We start from the raw sequence: 17,678 nt of genomic DNA, 5'->3' as shown, positions 1-17,678 counted from the left end.
TTTACTTCAGAACTGGAAAAATTAAGCATCTAAACGAAATGAACTTACGAAAATATATAAAATGTCCAAACTAAAACGTTTATTACTATATTTACTAAACGTAAGAAGTCTATCCATACGTAAATTCCAAATTCATATGCATTCTCTTTTTTATTTTTTACACTCATAACTCCTAACTATTGAGATAACTCATCTTGATGTACGTACACGCATCTACAGTCAAAACACATATATATTATTCGTTGGGGTGGATTAAACTTGACTTTGATTGATTCTGATCTATATCATAGTCGTACGAGACGAAGAAAAAGGGTGTGGGCAAAGTGGAGGAGAAGCAAGCCGTCCTTCACGAAGAAGGAAAGATGGACGATGGTTTGGACTTCTCTCGGTCTCAAGAGGAAGAGTCCCGGACAGCTCGTGTGATACGAAAGTGCAGCAGTCTGTTCACACAGTTCATCACGTGAGTGTCTATCGTTCGATCGATACTGTAATTTCTCCACATTAAAGTATGCAATTAAAAATGGTAGAGGCTTGGATGGAAGCGTACAGAGCCGTTACAAACCGAATGATAAATTAACGTGGACAGGCAGATCGCTAAAAGGACCGAATATGTTTTAGAGGCCTAGAGACGCTGCAAGTAGATAGAAGAGCGTCTATGTTCTTCCAAAATGTGAATCTGAACGAAATGGTGATGTGTCTGGAAGACTTGATTAATTATTTTGCTCAACCCGAAGACGACATGGGTAAGCAAACTATTATGATCGCAGAAACGCTATTATTACAGTAGATTGACGTACTCTAACGATTTATGTAGAGCACGAAGAGAAACAAAACAGATTCCGCGCTCTGAGAAATCGTCAAGACCTGTTTCAAGAGGAAGGTATATTGAACTTGATACTCGAAGCCATCGACAAGATCAACGTGATTACGTCGCAAGGTTTCCTCGTGGCACTTTCGGGAGACGAGAGTGGTCAAGCTTGGGATCAAATATCAGGATACCTGTATCAACTATTGGCAGCTATTATCAAAGGAAATCACACAAACTGCGCGCAATTCGCTAACAGCAATCGTTTGAACTGGTTGTTCAGTCGACTCGGATCGCAGGCTTCCAGCGAAGGCACTGGAATGTTGGACGTGCTTCATTGCGTTCTTATCGACTCGCCCGAAGCTTTAAACATGATGAGGGTAAGCGTTATAACGAGTTAAACGTACGATAAAATATTTGAAATCCTACAATCTCGATGAACTTCTATATCTTCACAGGACGAGCACATTAAAGTCATCATTTCCTTGTTGGAGAAGCACGGAAGAGATCCAAAAGTCTTGGACGTACTTTGCTCGCTGTGCGTGGGTAACGGCGTGGCTGTTCGATCTTCGCAGAACAACATCTGTGACTTCTTGCTGCCAGGAAAAAATCTCCTTCTTCAAACGCAACTGGTCGATCACGTGGCTAGCGTTAGGCCGAACATATTCGTCGGTAGAGTCGAGAACTCGGCGCTTTATCAGAAGTGGTACTTCGAAGTCACCGTTGACCACATCGAGCAGACCACGCACATGATGCCGCATTTGAGAATAGGATGGGCGAACACTGCTGGGTAAGTCAATAAATGACAGGCCATTGAGTAGTCTTATTGGCATTCACTGATAGTGAAAATCATTTCAAATCGTCTCATTGATACTCGTGGTCCTTTTAAGGCTGTGTAGGTTTTATCAAATATCAACTCGAGATCATTTCAGGGAATTCGCTTCTTTGATACCAACTAAATGTATCAAAGTTACACAAAATATCATTACATCATCATTGATATTTAAGATAATCTTAAGCTTGTTTTATAGCTGCTGAACTTATGAATGAATCGCTCAAAGTCGCTAAGAAAATAGTTCAACCAATAAAATTACCCATAAATATAACTGTGCTTATTTTACGGGAAAAGAAATATACATAGAGTTGCAATGGGGAATTCTTCAATCTGATTTAACACTTATTTATCTGTTCCTGCGAAGGTACATGCCATACCCCGGTGGTGGCGAGAAATGGGGTGGAAACGGCGTTGGCGACGACCTCTATTCATTCGGTTTCGACGGTGCACATCTATGGACCGGTGGTAGAAAAACTCAAGTTGTTCAGAATGTCACGGAACCTTACATCAGAAAGAGCGACGTGATCGGATGTGCATTGGATCTCACAGTGCCCATAATCACTTTCACCTTCAACGGAGCACCTATCATGGGATCCTTCCGAAATTTCAACCTCGATGGCATGTTCTTCCCCGCAATCAGCTGCTCGTCCAAACTATCCTGTAGATTCCTGTTAGGTGGTGACCACGGCCGACTCAAGTTTCAACCGCCAGAAGAATTCTCACCTTTGGTGGAAAGCTTATTACCGCAGCAAATTCTATCTTTGGATCCCTGTTTCTACTTTGGAAACATGAACAAGGTGGTCCTAGCTGGTCCATGGCTGGTCGAGGACGACACAGCTTTCGTCCCAGCTCCAGTCGACACATCTATGATCAATTTACCATCTTATGTCGAGCAAATCAGAGATAAACTAGCTGAGAATATCCACGAGATGTGGGCAATGAATAAAATCGAAGCTGGTTGGATATATGGAGAACATAGAGACGATATGAGAAAGATTCATCCATGTATCGTTCAGTTTGAACGATTACCAGCTGCAGAAAAACGTTACGACACACAGTTGGCGGTGCAAACACTGAAGACTGTTCTAGCCTTGGGATATTATATCACGATGGATAAACCACCCTCTAGAATAAAGACTCTGAGGCTTCCGAATGAACCCTTCCTACAAAGCAGCGGATATAAACCAGCACCACTCGATCTTAGCGCCATTACACTCACGCCAAAGATGGAAGAACTGGTAGACCAGCTTGCAGAGAATACTCATAATTTGTGGGCAAAGGAAAGGATTAGCCAGGGATGGACTTATGGTCTGAACGAGGATTCTGAGATGAGAAGAAGCCCCCATTTGGTACCCTACCCGAAGGTGGACGAAGCGATCAAGAAAGCTAATCGTGACACCGCCAGTGAAACTGTGAGGACACTTTTGGTTTATGGATACATGTTGGAACCACCTACTGGAGAACAACACGAAGGTGAAAGATATTGAAATATTGGCAAATCCTGTTTTATTCTAGAGTAGTCTAATAATAGAATTTTCATAATCGAGATTTCCGAGCGTGGGTCGTGTTCTTGAGAAAAAGATATGTTCCGATGTTTTGCCAGGATTTTAACTAGCTCCGTTAGCAACGTCAGTCTTTATTTTGGAAATTTTGCAATACCAAGTCGTGAAGATCTCAAATCTTCGATCGACCTAATAGTAAAATAAAATCTTATTAAATTATTTACCTCCATACGTTTGTTCTTACAGCGCTACTGTTGGAAGCCAACAGGTTACGACAACTATACTTCAGAACATATCGCGTTGAGAAACATTACGCAGTCAGTAGCGGAAAGTGGTACTTCGAGTTCGAGGTGCTGACAGCTGGCCCTATGCGAGTCGGTTGGGCAAAGGCTGACTGCTCTCCCGGCAATATGCTGGGAAGCGACGAATCTACTTGGGCTTTTGACGGCTATAACGTAAGTGTTGCTTGATTCAATCCAATAGATTTTCAAGCTCGAGCAGTTTGTTATTAAAGACACTGAACTCGCGTAAACGAAAAAATAAAAGAATAAAATTCACGTACGTCGAATTATGCATCGCAGATAAATTTGTTCGAATGGTTTCGACAATGTTCACGGTAAGGATAGATGTTTGTCCATGAAATAGATTCTAAATGCATCATAAGCTGACAGGCCATAAATAATTGATACCAATCGTAAATATCAGGTAACTAAAGTACACGCCGGTATCCACGAGTCATTTGGTCACAGATATCAAGTGGGCGACGTAGTTGGATGTTTCATTGACGTCGCAGACCGAACGATCAGTAAGACTCCAATTTTTCCAATAATTCGATCTGCAGGCCCACCATTTTTTGAGTTTTCTCGTCACTACTGTTGTCTTTGTCTCTATATGTTCTTTTTCATGTTGACTTGGTTGTTTTTTCTGCGTTTCCTTGTCCGAAGATCGAACGAAATTGATTTGGGGATTTCGTTCGAGAAGTGTGGCTTGACGTTCATTAGCGAACGCGAAGGAATCCGCGAACAACATTATATCTCTATAATATTATCTATCAAGTGTACATCATTTGCTGTGTCTCCTACGTATTGCCTTTGTTCGAATCTCAGTCTCGCGCAGACATACAAATATACATATATAAATAGATACGTAATATACGACGAAACGTACATGCAAATTATATCGATATTAAGCGTGTTTAATCGTAAGGTAGATGTGTCATGGATCGCGTACAAATCACCAACGGAGATTTTGAATTGGTGAAATTTTATTTTAAAGGAGGAAAAAGTATACTCGGGCACAGCCGAGACATTTGGCAAACAATGGCAGGTTGGAGACGTTGTCGGGGTTTTCCTGGATCTAATTGACCGAACAATTAGTAAGACGGAATCTTTCAAGCGAACGCTTCAGCTGCCATTTCAAGCTATACATACATATAATTTGATTCAAGAGATAGATTACTGGATACAGAAAAACGTGTTTTTAAATACAAAAGTTTAAAGTCGAACAAATAATCTACGTTCGTTCGTTTGTTTCTTTTCTTATCGTACATCTTTCGCTTATTTTCCGCATTATTGTATACACGGTATTTCGTACAGTTTGGATGAGTGCCATTTGCTTAATCAATCAAACTTTGCAACATCATACGGCAAAGAAAGCATATGTATTCTACAAAGTCATTATATGTATTCTACAAAGTCATTAATGCGGATTATTGCCTCACCTTGTCACATCATCACGACAACGTATTCGTATATATCAAATTTTCATCCATTTACAACCGAAGCTATACATTCTAATCATACACAATCGATTAGCATCATGTGTGTCCTTGTATTCTTTCCGTATCCAGTACTCTACTCAATTAATATTGTAAATAACAGCAACAAAGCTTTCATATTCCATACGATTCATATTTATTAACTACTAAAACAAAGGGTGGTCCTAAATTTTGGTATCGCAAAATAATTTTGAATAGGCTTTGAAAAGAAGACCGTGGCGGTTCATCAACGATAGAAAATATTGTTTGAACTAGACCAATATGGAGTGCCCTTCTATCTCTTCATTACAACATTTCTGCAAAATTTATTTATTCATTATCCAAAGCTAATTTTCTTTGTGATAACGTCACACTATTTTCATGTCTTTAATATTTGATATATGCTATGATATTATCAGCCCTATATGCATGTGTAACGCTTATGTCGATTTTCACATTTGCTTCGCATAGTTGTATATAGTCGCATTTTATCCGCGTGTTTTATCTTTATAGCCGCTGCTAGTTGATTACGTAAAGCTTCGTTAACTTTCAACTTGCTAGTCGCACTAATGGATTACTCCTTTTACTTGACCCCTTTTCTTAAAATTAATCCCTGCCGTGCTGGTAGTAATCCAATATAAATTTATACATTTAACCATTACCGCAAACAATCTTTATACAAATATCGAAATATTTAGGCTTTTCTCTAAACGGAGAACTGTTGATGGATGCGCTCGGTGGTGAAACGTCTTTCGCTGACGTACAGGGTGACTGTTTCGTGCCAGCTTTCACGCTTGGTGTTGGACAAAAAGCAAAATTAACTTTCGGACAGGATGTAAATACCTTAAAGTTCTTTACGACCTGCGGTTTGCAAGAGGGATACGAACCGTTCTGTGTGTAAGTAGTACATGTGAATCATAAATCCGTCTTACACGTGTTTGGGAAGATGGCTGGAAGAAACGTGTTTTGGTTGCTTGTTTTGTATCTCGATCAATAAACAATACTTCTTTCTTTTTTTTTAATGTACAAACACGTGTACTATTTATCATGGGTGCATTTGGAATTACAGTTTTGTTTTTAGACATGTGATTTATATAACTATCCGAGTAATCGATACGAGTAATTCTCTAGCGATTATCGTATATGAAAATACGTGTGTCCTACTTTTTAGGCACCCTATCTTATCTTCTAAAAAGGGAAGATGATCCTATTTTATTATATGCCAATTAGATATGCGTTTCCTTCGTTCCTTTCCAATTACGAATTTTATCGAGTTAAGTAAAATGTCTAGAATCGTCTTCAATATACCAGGAACATGAATCGTCCAGTTACGTATTGGTATACCAAGGATCAACCAATTTTCGAGAACACAGACGATATGGCTGACACGAGGATAGATGTAGCCAGGATTCCAGCGGGTTCCGATACTCCACCATGTTTAAAGATCTCTCATAACACGTTCGAAACTATGGAAAAGGCGAACTGGGAGTTCCTGCGATTATCTTTACCGGTTATTTGCCAATCGACGTTTATTTCGGAAAGTGAGAAACTAAGGAGATGGCAGGAAATCAAAATGCGACAGAATAGACTATTGTCTGAACAAGTGGAGCAGGCTCAACAAGCAGCGCCTTCTGCTCAAATAGAGCAGATTATGAGGTCTGGATTCAGTATGAGCGACATTAAAGGTAAGATTTTCTACGATTAATAATTCATTATATTTTTTATAGATACACGAATAATTTGTCCAATTCAAACTTCTGAGCGTTTTTAACGAAAACCTTGTTTGTACCAGGATTACAAAGGAACTATTCGGAGGATGCAGTGGAAGCCGATGAAATGATGAAGGAGTCACCGCTTCCCATGCAAAGAAACAAGCCGTTGAGACCTCCAAGGAAGGGTTCCCTCTATGGGTCACGGGTCGGAAACATGGATAACGCAATTAGCGAGGTTGACATGAATGGATACGGCGATATGAACGGCGACATCAAGGACGATAAGAAGAAACGTGGGCGTTCTCCGTTCCGGTTAGTATAAACACATATTTTAAATCAGTTCTTCTCGGGGAAATAGATTTTGATATTCTAATTTTCCTAGCAAACTTAGCAAAGAAATGGAGGATGCCCCGTAAGTTGAATTGATAAATCTTCCATATTTAAATATTTGCATATGTGAAATTCCTTTTGCGTCTTTGTCATGTGAAGAACACGAATGAACACATAAAGAAGAAACAATAAATTTCCAATGTGTTTCGCAGATTCTTCTCTCGCAAAGCGAAGTCTCCGGACGCGAAATCGAAAACGCCCGAGCCACCAGTACGTTCAGACATTTCTGATAAGAGCACCAAGACCCAGTCGATGAACAAAGCAAGTAACCGGCCTCCCCAAATTCGCATATCAAACGTAAAACCATTTATTTATTTATTTATTTGTTTGTCCATTCGTCCAACTACCTGCTGCTATAATTTTATTGCCATCTTCGTTCAAGCGCCACGAAATAAGTGACAAATTCTTTCTATAGACGGACTTGAAAGTAGTGCCACCTCAGATCCCAGAACGCAACGCACCAAAAGCAATGTCTATGTCTGCTCTGAGTGGAAGCGGCGTCGAGGCGATTGGAAATGAGATATTCGATGCAGAATGCTTGAAATTGATGAACGAATACTTCTACGGAGTGAGAATCTTTCCTGGACAGGATCCAACGCACGTTTATGTTGGCTGGGTCACTTCCCAGTATCATTTGCATACTAAAGACTTTAATCTGTCTCGCGTGAGGAAGGGCTCTGTAGTTATTACCGATGACTATGATCGTCCTATAGAACAGTAAGTTCAATTTCTCTTCTATTATATATATATAAATGTAATATCAAAAAAAGAGGGGGGTATACGCTTGGTCTATTATATATTTAAGTTCGGGTTTCTCGGGATAGTATAAGTTGTAAATTTAAAGTATAAACTAAGAATCGTAAGTGGGCTACTGAAGAGAGAAAGAGAGAGAGAGTGTGTGTGTGTGTAAGCAAGGGTGTATACCTAGGTGACGTCAAAGCTAAATGAATGAAGGAGAGAAGGATGCGAGGGTTGATAGTCGGCATTTTTTGACCTGACAAGACAGAAGTTGGGAGCCGAGTGTTGAAATAAGACGTACGAAGATATTGTAATCAGTTTTTGTATTGGGTATTGCTTGTTAAACTAAAACTAAACTTAACTTCAAATAAGACATCTTTTCCTGTCTTTGCTCTAGACAATTTAAAATACTACATATATTCAAACAAGACTCATCAAATTAGCACTATGACAGTGTAATGAAATGATGAAAAATTGAAAATCAGCAATGTAAAAGATAAATTTATCTTTAAGATTTCCTATCAGACACGAAAAATGCGTATTTTCAACTTTCTATCAATTTTATCGATTCTATTAAAATTTTATTAATTTCATGGCGTACTAGCAAAACTCTAAGCGTAACTCTATGCATGTATGTCAACGAATGAATCGACTTACTTTACAAGATAACTTATTTTAAATTATTCTGTTAAATGGAGCAATTTATTGCAGGGTTGATAGACAGAGCTGCTATATGGTAAGGGCGGATGAGCTTTACAACGAAGTAACGCAAGACGCATCTGGCAAGGGAGCTTCTCAAGGAATGTTCGTTGGATGTTTCGTGGATACCGCAACTGGTTGGGTGTCCTTCACTTGCGAGGGAAAGGAAACTAGCCACAAATTCAAAATGGAACCCGATACGAAATTATTCCCTGCCATCTTCGTAGAAGCTACCAGCAAGGAAATCCTTCAGATTGAACTTGGAAGAACCTCCACAACGTTACCATTATCCGCTGCTGTGTTACAAAACTCAGAACGTCATGTGATACCACAGTTCCCACCTAGATTGAAGGTTCAATGTCTGAAACCTCACCAATGGGCAAGAGTTCCAAATCAATCGCTTCAGGTTCATGCCTTGAAACTGTCTGATATCAGAGGTTGGTCTATGCTGTGCGAGGATGCCATATCAATGTTGGCTTTGCATATCCCTGAAGAGGATAGATGTATCGATATCTTGGAGCTTATTGAGATGGATAAGTTACTTAGGTAAATTTTGGAAGTGAGATGTTAATTCTCAAAAGGCAGAGGCTGGGTCAATTTTGATTTATACAGATATCAATTGCATCCTGTATGCTGTCATTTGGAATTCAGTCACTTACTTTTTGGTTAGATATATTTCAATTACAAAATTACAGATAAATCAAACTGCAATGATTGCATAAAAGGATTCGATTTCATAAAATGACTCTATAAAAAGCAAGCGAATGCTGCTTCTAGCTATACTTTGGTCTATTTTAAATATTATTACTATAAATCGATCAAAGTATCAAGATACATATGGACAGTATTGCATATGCGTTGTTATTTTATCGAATTACGTACAATTTTATTTTTTAAAGGAATTTTATTAACATATAAGGGTAAAAAATTTTTTTGTCTGGACCTTCAAGTTATTGTCATGAAACAAATATGAGCCTCCGCCAAATGAGAATTAAACTTTCTTCTATTTATTTGAAGAATTAACATTTATCTATATAATTGTTACAGCTTCCATGCACACACTCTGACACTGTACGCAGCTCTATGTTATCAGTCGAATTACAGAGCAGCACACGCTCTATGCCAGCACGTCGATCAAAAACAATTATTGTACGCAATTCGAGCGGAATACATGTCCGGGCCCCTACGACAAGGATTCTACGACTTGCTGATCGCCTTGCATCTCGAGTCACACGCGACTACGATGGAAGTGTGTAAAAATGAATACATAATTCCTTTAGGTAAAGAAACTTTTTCAAAGTAATATCCCTTGAAACAAGAGATCTATTTATACATACAGTGGTTACAAAAAATTATTTACACATCCTTATATTCCATATCTCTTATTGTATATTTTCCAATGAACTTATTTCTTTTGTCACGTCCTATATTCCATTTTGTTAGTGATGTAAAAATGCTACTAAATGACACGACATTCGATAAACTTGTACTTTAATATATTTACTTGTAATATACTTGCAATTAATTAGTTTGTGAATGCTATAATAAATACAATCATGTGGAAATATTTTCTGTAACCAATATAGATAACTTTATAGATATCTAACAATAAGTGTATACGTTTCATAGGCCAAGAACTGAAGGATTTATACGAAAACGAAGAAATGAAGCACAGCCTCAGGTATCTAGAAACCGAGTCGGTTCGTCCTCAGATGAAAATGACAGACATCAGGTAGGTACATTCAATTCAAAATTAGATGTGAACCCCATGACTAATAGGCGACATCAAGGGATATTCCTTCCAGTGATCAAACGATCGAGAACATAAGGAGCCTCTACAGTCCGTACTTCCCTCTGGATGTAGTGCGGGACTACGTGATGACTGCACTGAACGAGGCCGTTGAGGTCAATCAAGTTCACAATCGGGACCCCATTGGTGGCAGCAATGAGAATCTTTTCCTGTATGTAGCCAAATGAATACGTGCACGCCTGGGCTATTCTGCATATTTAATATCTACGTCGACGATACGAAGAAAGAAAATGCTTTCAGGATAACTTGCTTGCTGCCGCAGATTCAGATCCATTCTTGTGCCTCTTATTTACGTGATTTTTGTTTATTACAGGCCACTTTTGAAACTAGTAGACAGGTTGCTCTTGGTTGGAATGCTTAGGAACGAAGACGTTATGAAGCTTCTGATTATGATTCATCCTGAGACTTGGGATCCGACGTTTGACAAAGGTAAAATATATTTCAGACTTACGCAAATTTTATTTGGAACGAAGACAAAAGCAAAGATTGACATAACAGATCATTTCGAGTATTTGATGGCTGAATAAAATATTTCGAAGAAAGATCATTTGAAAGACCAAATAAACTAATACCGTAATTACTTCAAGGTAATATCCAGGCAAATAAGATGATACAGCATCCAAATAATAATTTTTTAAATATTTTATCATATTTCAATAATTCCCTAGCCTACTATATTTTTAATAGAAGTAAAATTTTATCTTCTAAATATGAAATGTAATGTAAAAATCAATTTACAGAAGGAAAAGACGAGCACAAGAAGGGTCTGCTTCACATGAAAATGGCCGAAGGTGCGAAACTACAGATGTGCTATCTTCTTCATCATCTAAACGACATCCAGCTTCGACATCGCGTCGAGTCCATTATCGCATTTAGCCACGACTTCGTCGGTGATCTTCAGTCCGATCAACTTCGGCGTTACATCGAAATCAAACAATCTGACTTACCATCGGCAGTAGCAGCGAAGAAGACAAGAGAATTTCGATGTCCACCTCGTGAACAGATGAATGCGATCTTAAGTTTCAAGAATATGGAATTCGTGGATGATCCCGAGAATAGTCCTTGCGGAGAAGATCTGATAAATCGGATGAATGAATTCCACAACAGTCTCATGTCCTACGTGTCCTTGCACGCCCTGCAGGAAGCAGCGGACGCCGTGGAGGAGGCAGAAGACGCAGTTCAGAAACCTGGCGCCATTAAGAAGCTATTCAACTTTATCAACGCAGTGAAAGAACTCGAAGAGGAACCTAAACCCGAACCTGAACCCGAGAGAAAGACTCCAGAAGGTTGGAATTGTATCACAATATCGATCACAGTATTCAGCTTCTCGATTGTTTTTGCTCCTGTCTTTTGCTATTACATTTTTTAAAACATATTTAAATATTAAATGGTGACACGTCTTTTGGTATTTGTTACAGAGGTGTTCCGTAAAGTTCTGATAAAAACCATCGTCAGCTGGGCCGAGGAATCCCAAATCGAGACTCCGAAGTTAGTTCGAGAAATGTTCAGTTTACTGGTTCGCCAGTATGACACGGTGGGCGAGTTAATTCGAGCTCTAGAAAAGACTTACGTGACCAACAGCAAGACAAAGGACGACGTTGCTTTGATGTGGGTCGGTTTGAGCCAAATTCGCGCCTTACTGCCTGTACAAATGTCTCAAGAGGAAGAAGAGCTCGTTCGGGAACGACTCTGGAAATTAGTCAACAATCATACGTTCTTCCAGCATCCAGATTTAATCAGAGTGCTTAGAATTCACGAGAACGTTATGGCCATCATGATGAACACACTAGGCAGACGTGCACAGGCGCAATCGGATGCTCAAACTCAGCCCCAAACTACCGAAGGAGAACCAGTTTCCAAGGAGAAGGATACTTCTCACGAAATGGTGGTAGCATGCTGTAGATTCCTGTGCTACTTTTGTCGAACTTCCAGACAGAATCAGAAGGCTATGTTCGATCACTTTGACTTTTTACTGGAGAATAGTAATATCTTGTTATCGAGACCATCTTTAAGAGGTTCCACGCCATTGGACGTAGCTTATTCTTCCCTCATGGAAAACACGGAGCTGGCTCTGGCTCTCAGAGAACATTATCTTGAAAAGATTGCCATATATCTATCCCGTTGTGGTTTGCAATCGAATTCAGAATTGGTTGAAAAAGGTTATCCCGATCTGGGATGGGATCCGGTGGAAGGCGAAAGATATTTGGACTTTTTGAGGTTCTGCGTTTGGGTTAATGGTTAGTCCAAAGTTCATCTTGGGATACTTATTTTATATCAAAGAAGTCGTGTTATGTCGCATTGAGAAAATAATTCGAAATAATTCCTTCTAGGTGAAAGCGTCGAGGAAAATGCAAACTTGGTGATCCGTTTGCTGATCAGAAGACCGGAATGTCTGGGACCAGCGCTTCGTGGTGAGGGTGAGGGTCTATTGAGAGCTATCATAGACGCCAACAAGATGTCAGAACGAATCGCTGATCGAAGGAAAGTGCACGACGAAGCAGAAGGTACAACGGCGCTCATGCAATTCGAACATCCGCTTCCGGAATCAGACGACGACGAAGACTATATCGATACAGGAGCTGCGATCTTGAACTTCTACTGTACCTTGGTGGACCTATTAGGCCGCTGCGCTCCAGATTCTTCTGTTATCGAACAAGGTAAGTAAAAGTTGAATTCCCCTTTCCCTGGGTTACGCAATACGCAGCACCTTCGTAAGTATCATTAGTTGATGACCACTTCATTATTTATTTCGATAGAGTGTTCGCGATTTTACTTTCATTTCCAAGCTTATAGTCGGTCCAACGGTTCTCAACCAGTACTACAATAATAATGTATGCATTTCTACAATATACAATATAAAAAATGATACCATTCAGAAGTTCAGTTTCAATCTTAATCTGTGGTCGCCTCGTATTTAAATAATTAGAGGCTAGCCAAATATGTAGAACAGCTTCCTACCAAAATCAAAAATTAACTGAACACGAGAGTCAAGCCTTAAATTCCTACATACATTTCTTTTTTTTTTTCTTTTAGAGGTACAGAAATTTTATAAGTTTGCTTTGGATAGTACGTATTTATGAAATGGTTAAGAACCTGCGGCCTAATTTATGCACGAGCTCCTCCATTCCTCGCAACTTTCAAAATTATTTATCTAATAACAGTGTTTATTTTTTGACGAGCAACAGAGGCTTCTACAGAATCTGTCGGTAATATATACGAAATCAAAGCTTTCTTTTCTTTGCTAATAGCTAATTTGTGAAGGAGGTTACATCGGAGCATGTTTTCCAGGGAAGAACGAGTCTCTTCGAGCGAGGGCTATTCTTCGATCTCTGGTGCCACTCGATGATCTACAAGGTGTCCTATCTTTGAGGTTCACGTTATTGAATCCCGCGGCAGGCGAAGAAAAACCAAAAAGCGATATGCCGTCTGGTTTGATTCCTGGACATAAACAGAGCATCGTTCTGTTTTTGGAGCGCGTTTACGGAATCGAAACCAGAGAATTGTTCTTTAAGATACTCGAGGAAGCGTTTCTGCCCGATCTCAGAGCCGCCACTATGTTGGATAGGGTAAATATAAGACAGACTCTATGTTATTCCATTCGTGACCAATTACTCGAACGTCGAATCGTTTTGTTTCCTCTTTTAATTTCAATTATCATTTTAGAACGATGGATACGAATCAGACATGGCGTTAGCGATGAACCGTTACATTGGAAACAGTATTCTACCTCTGTTGATCAAGCATTCGAAATTCTACAACGAGGCGGATAACTACGCCAGCTTACTGGATGCTACATTGCACACTGTATATCGATTGAGCAAGAACAGAATGCTCACTAAGGGTCAACGTGAAGCAGTGTCGGATTTCCTCGTGGCATTGACCAGGTAAGCGCGACCTTTTTCCAAAATACAATTGAAATGATTAACGGAATCGTTTTGTTGCTTAACAAGAGACGTCCACGAGTTAAATGTCTCGTAAGTTTCAACAATATTATTCTAAATTGCTAATTCTCGCCTACGATTGTAGTCACAATAATTACACTATAAGGGTAAAGGCGCTTATAGTATTCAGTGCCCTCACGTTTTTACTCCTTTATGATATATGTTCAATGTATTTCTCTTTTTAGCCAAATGCAACCCAGTATGTTGCTGAAGCTGCTTCGAAAGCTCACCGTAGACGTGTCCAAGCTATCAGAATATACGACAGTCGCTTTAAGGGTAAAGTAAATTCTATAAAATATTGAAAAATATTGTAGGGTATAAAATATGACAAATATAAATGAAATGTTAGGCCACGAGGCTTACCACAGGCTGTATTTTCTAATCGTCGCTCGCGGCCCTACAATGTCGCAGTCAGATCGTCTTATCTGACCGCCGAATCATATACAATGTATGGACGAGCGCATAGTTGTAGCCAAGCAGCGAGCTCTCGAAACATCGAATTTTGTCCGTTACGTTTTCCACGCAAGAACAGACATACGTGATCATAGGCGCGAACGGTGGCGTGACCTAAGTATAGTGGGGGTCGTCTTAAAGATGAGACAAAGAAATCATCTAAAGTCGAACAGTTCCTTGTGACGCGTCGAACGTTACACATTGAATCGAATCTAACGCATAACGTCTATCACAAGCTGCGAAGTGCGACAGGTCTCGTTATAAGCAAACCTTGACTGTTATAATTTTCGTTTTTAATTGTTGATCGTTGACTGAACTTGTTGTTTCGTTATTTTTATTAAACTTTTATCAACCAATCTAGTGTAGTGGTTCGTATGCACTCAAACCTAACCACCTCTATTCTCGTAATAGAAATAGGGGATCAATCAGTTCGTGGCGTCGGTTGTTTAATCGTAACGAGAATTTACGACTCTCGTTGACGCGTTATCTCGCGTCGCGAACGGTTGAAACATGAAATATACCTAAATTTCATTTATCTGAACTCCATTTATTGAAACGAAATTTTAGTTAGCGCCTGATTGCTCGAACTCTTGTCAATTAAATCCCCCAATTTGAATGTGAACTATTATTATGTAAATAAGAAATAATTGGTAGCTAAGAGAATTGGCGAACAACCGTTACATAAATTGTTTGTTTCTCGACGTATTCGCGATAAATGGAGTTTTATTGTACTTTGAATTATTTGAAGGTATTTATAATTTTATAATAGTTGCTGACCCTTCACTACGATCGTTGCGCGAAATATTACGGATCGACCGGTGGACAAGGCGCATACGGTGCATCGAGCGATGAAGAAAAACGCCTGACTATGGTTCTCTTCAGCAACATTTTCGATTCGTTATCCAAGATGGACTATGATCCAGAATTGTTTGGAAAAGCTCTACCTTGTCTCACAGCTATTGGTTGCGCGTTACCGCCTGACTATTCATTGTCCAAAAATTACGATGACGAGTGGTACGGAAGCAAATCAGCATCTGCACAGTCGCCTGATGGACCTTATAATCCTCAGCCAATCAATACCTCTAGGTATTATATCTTTCTTTATAAAAATGTGAATGAATAATTAGCGTAGTCATTTAAGAAAAGCTTATTTCGTTATCTTCTCACGAAAGTTCTACGAGATTTATGACAATGTAATTTGTTACTGAAACGTGTAAAAGTGAAAATACGAAAATTTCAATATAAACTGTCCAACAAATCTCCTGAATATAGTTCGTAGTTTCTAAATCATGCACCAACTGAATGTTTGCGTTCAATACTATACAATAAAAATCGAAACTTTCAAATTAAATAGCTATCGCTCGTAACAACGTCATAAATCTTGTCTAACACCTCTAGAAAGAATGTAGTTCTTGTAAAATTACAAAATTCCTTCGAAATGTGCTTTACGATTCGACAAAACCGGCGAATGAAAATTCTAAATTATGTAATACTGAAATTGTTTTAACATTCGACAGTGTGGTCCTCAATAACGACCTCAATCAGATAGTCCAAAAGTTCTCCGAGCATTACCACGACGCTTGGGCCAGTCGAAAGTTAGAAAACGGTTGGACCTACGGCGAACAGTGGTCTGAAGTGAACAAGACTCATCCCAGGCTGAAGCCGTACAACATGTTAAACGATTACGAGAGAGAACGATACAAAGAGCCAGTCAGGGAAAGCTTAAAAGCTTTATTGGCCATAGGATGGAGCGTTGAACATGCAGAGGTGGATGTACCATCTACCAATCGTAGTTCCATGAGAAGATCATCGAAAAGTCAAGTGAGTAAAAATTCTATTTATATAGATCTTTGTCGATACACCAACTGAATTATATATTACGGATAGAAAATAATATTTCAGGCTGATTCAGCGAGTCCATTTAATTATAATCCTCATCCAGTTGACATGACTAATTTGACTCTGAGCAGAGAAATGCAAAACATGGCAGAGCGTCTCGCGGATAATGCGCACGATATTTGGGCGAAGAAGAAGAAGGAAGAACTCATCACTTGTGGTTCGTATCGAGGAAGAATCGAAATAAATTATTAAATAATTTATTAATAAAACACAAATATTTTCTCAAGATATTGCTATTAATAACTTATTTATTTAACATCAATATATAAATATTAATTTATGTCCTTCACAGGAGGTGGTATTCATCCTCAACTAGTTCCGTATGATCTTTTGACCGACAAGGAGAAACGAAAGGATCGCGAACGTTCCCAAGAATTCCTCAAGTACCTGCAATATCAGGGTTACAAGCTTCATAAACCAAATAGAGGCGGAGAATCAGAAGTTGCGACGGCTGGAGCCTCGGTGGAATTACGATTCGCCTACTCGTTACTTGAAAAGTTGATAGCCTACTTGGATAAGGCCACTATCAACATGAAATTGCTAAAACCGTCCGACACGTTCAGTCGTAGAAATAGCTTTAAAACGTCTACAAGAGACATCAAATTCTTCAGCAAAGTTGTTCTGCCACTGATGGAAAAATATTTTAGCACACACAAAAACTATTTCATCGCTGTGGCAACAGCTACCAACAATGTCGGAGCTGCGTCCTTGAAAGAGAAGGAGATGGTAGCAGCTCTATTTTGCAAATTGGCCAGTTTATTGAGATCTAGATTGGCTGCTTTCGGGCCGGATGTTAGGATCACCGTCCGCTGTCTTCAAGTGCTAGTCAAAGGCATAGACGCGAAGAGTTTAGTGAAAAATTGTCCCGAGTTTATCAGAACGTCTATGTTAACGTTCTTCAACAACACTGCAGATGATTTAGGACACACGATTCTTAATCTTCAAGAGGGAAAATACAGTCATCTGAGAGGAACACATTTGAAAACTTCTACATCCTTGTCGTATATCAATAGCGTGGTTTTGCCAGTGCTCACAGCCATGTTCGATCATTTGGCTGCCTGCGAGTATGGTAGCGATTTGCTATGTAAGTAAAATTGAAATAAAATTCTTCTAAGCCTTTTAATATATGTGTAAATGT

At 39.2% G+C, this 17,678-nt stretch overlaps 1 protein-coding gene across 8 annotated transcripts in view; it reads left to right on the top strand.

The window, feature by feature from the left end:
• Window positions 1-17,678, top strand: part of LOC126918700 (ryanodine receptor) — a 41,963-nt gene that overhangs the window by 13,602 nt on the left and 10,683 nt on the right. For 2 of the 8 annotated variants that reach the window (XM_050726903.1, XM_050726898.1), the window contains 28 exons: window positions 291-460; window positions 619-743; window positions 815-1,185; window positions 1,264-1,595; window positions 2,005-3,113; window positions 3,389-3,597; window positions 3,848-3,947; window positions 5,597-5,795; window positions 6,210-6,583; window positions 6,691-6,922; window positions 6,993-7,022; window positions 7,153-7,297; window positions 7,416-7,717; window positions 8,450-8,983; window positions 9,485-9,717; window positions 10,067-10,169; window positions 10,228-10,398; window positions 10,561-10,676; window positions 10,988-11,533; window positions 11,666-12,484; window positions 12,578-12,904; window positions 13,536-13,813; window positions 13,911-14,131; window positions 14,374-14,464; window positions 15,411-15,727; window positions 16,159-16,462; window positions 16,544-16,697; window positions 16,833-17,624. In XM_050726903.1, the coding sequence (XP_050582860.1) occupies window positions 291-460; window positions 619-743; window positions 815-1,185; window positions 1,264-1,595; window positions 2,005-3,113; window positions 3,389-3,597; window positions 3,848-3,947; window positions 5,597-5,795; window positions 6,210-6,583; window positions 6,691-6,922; window positions 6,993-7,022; window positions 7,153-7,297; window positions 7,416-7,717; window positions 8,450-8,983; window positions 9,485-9,717; window positions 10,067-10,169; window positions 10,228-10,398; window positions 10,561-10,676; window positions 10,988-11,533; window positions 11,666-12,484; window positions 12,578-12,904; window positions 13,536-13,813; window positions 13,911-14,131; window positions 14,374-14,464; window positions 15,411-15,727; window positions 16,159-16,462; window positions 16,544-16,697; window positions 16,833-17,624 (8,704 nt within the window). Of the gene's footprint in view, window positions 1-290; window positions 461-618; window positions 744-814; window positions 1,186-1,263; window positions 1,596-2,004; window positions 3,114-3,388; window positions 3,598-3,847; window positions 3,948-4,417; window positions 4,518-5,596; window positions 5,796-6,209; window positions 6,584-6,690; window positions 6,923-6,992; window positions 7,023-7,152; window positions 7,298-7,415; window positions 7,718-8,449; window positions 8,984-9,484; window positions 9,718-10,066; window positions 10,170-10,227; window positions 10,399-10,560; window positions 10,677-10,987; window positions 11,534-11,665; window positions 12,485-12,577; window positions 12,905-13,432; window positions 13,454-13,535; window positions 13,814-13,910; window positions 14,132-14,197; window positions 14,222-14,373; window positions 14,465-15,410; window positions 15,728-16,158; window positions 16,463-16,543; window positions 16,698-16,832; window positions 17,625-17,678 lie in introns of all 8 variants that reach the window. The other 6 variants (XM_050726900.1, XM_050726899.1, XM_050726896.1 and 3 more) reach the window with 5 other exon arrangements.

This window comes from Bombus affinis, chromosome 7 (genome assembly GCF_024516045.1).
Source record: "Bombus affinis isolate iyBomAffi1 chromosome 7, iyBomAffi1.2, whole genome shotgun sequence".
Lineage (NCBI taxonomy): Eukaryota > Metazoa > Arthropoda > Insecta > Hymenoptera > Apidae > Bombus > Bombus affinis.
The sequence above is the reverse complement of the archived record's forward strand: the minus strand, read 5'-3'. Positions and strand labels throughout refer to the sequence as shown.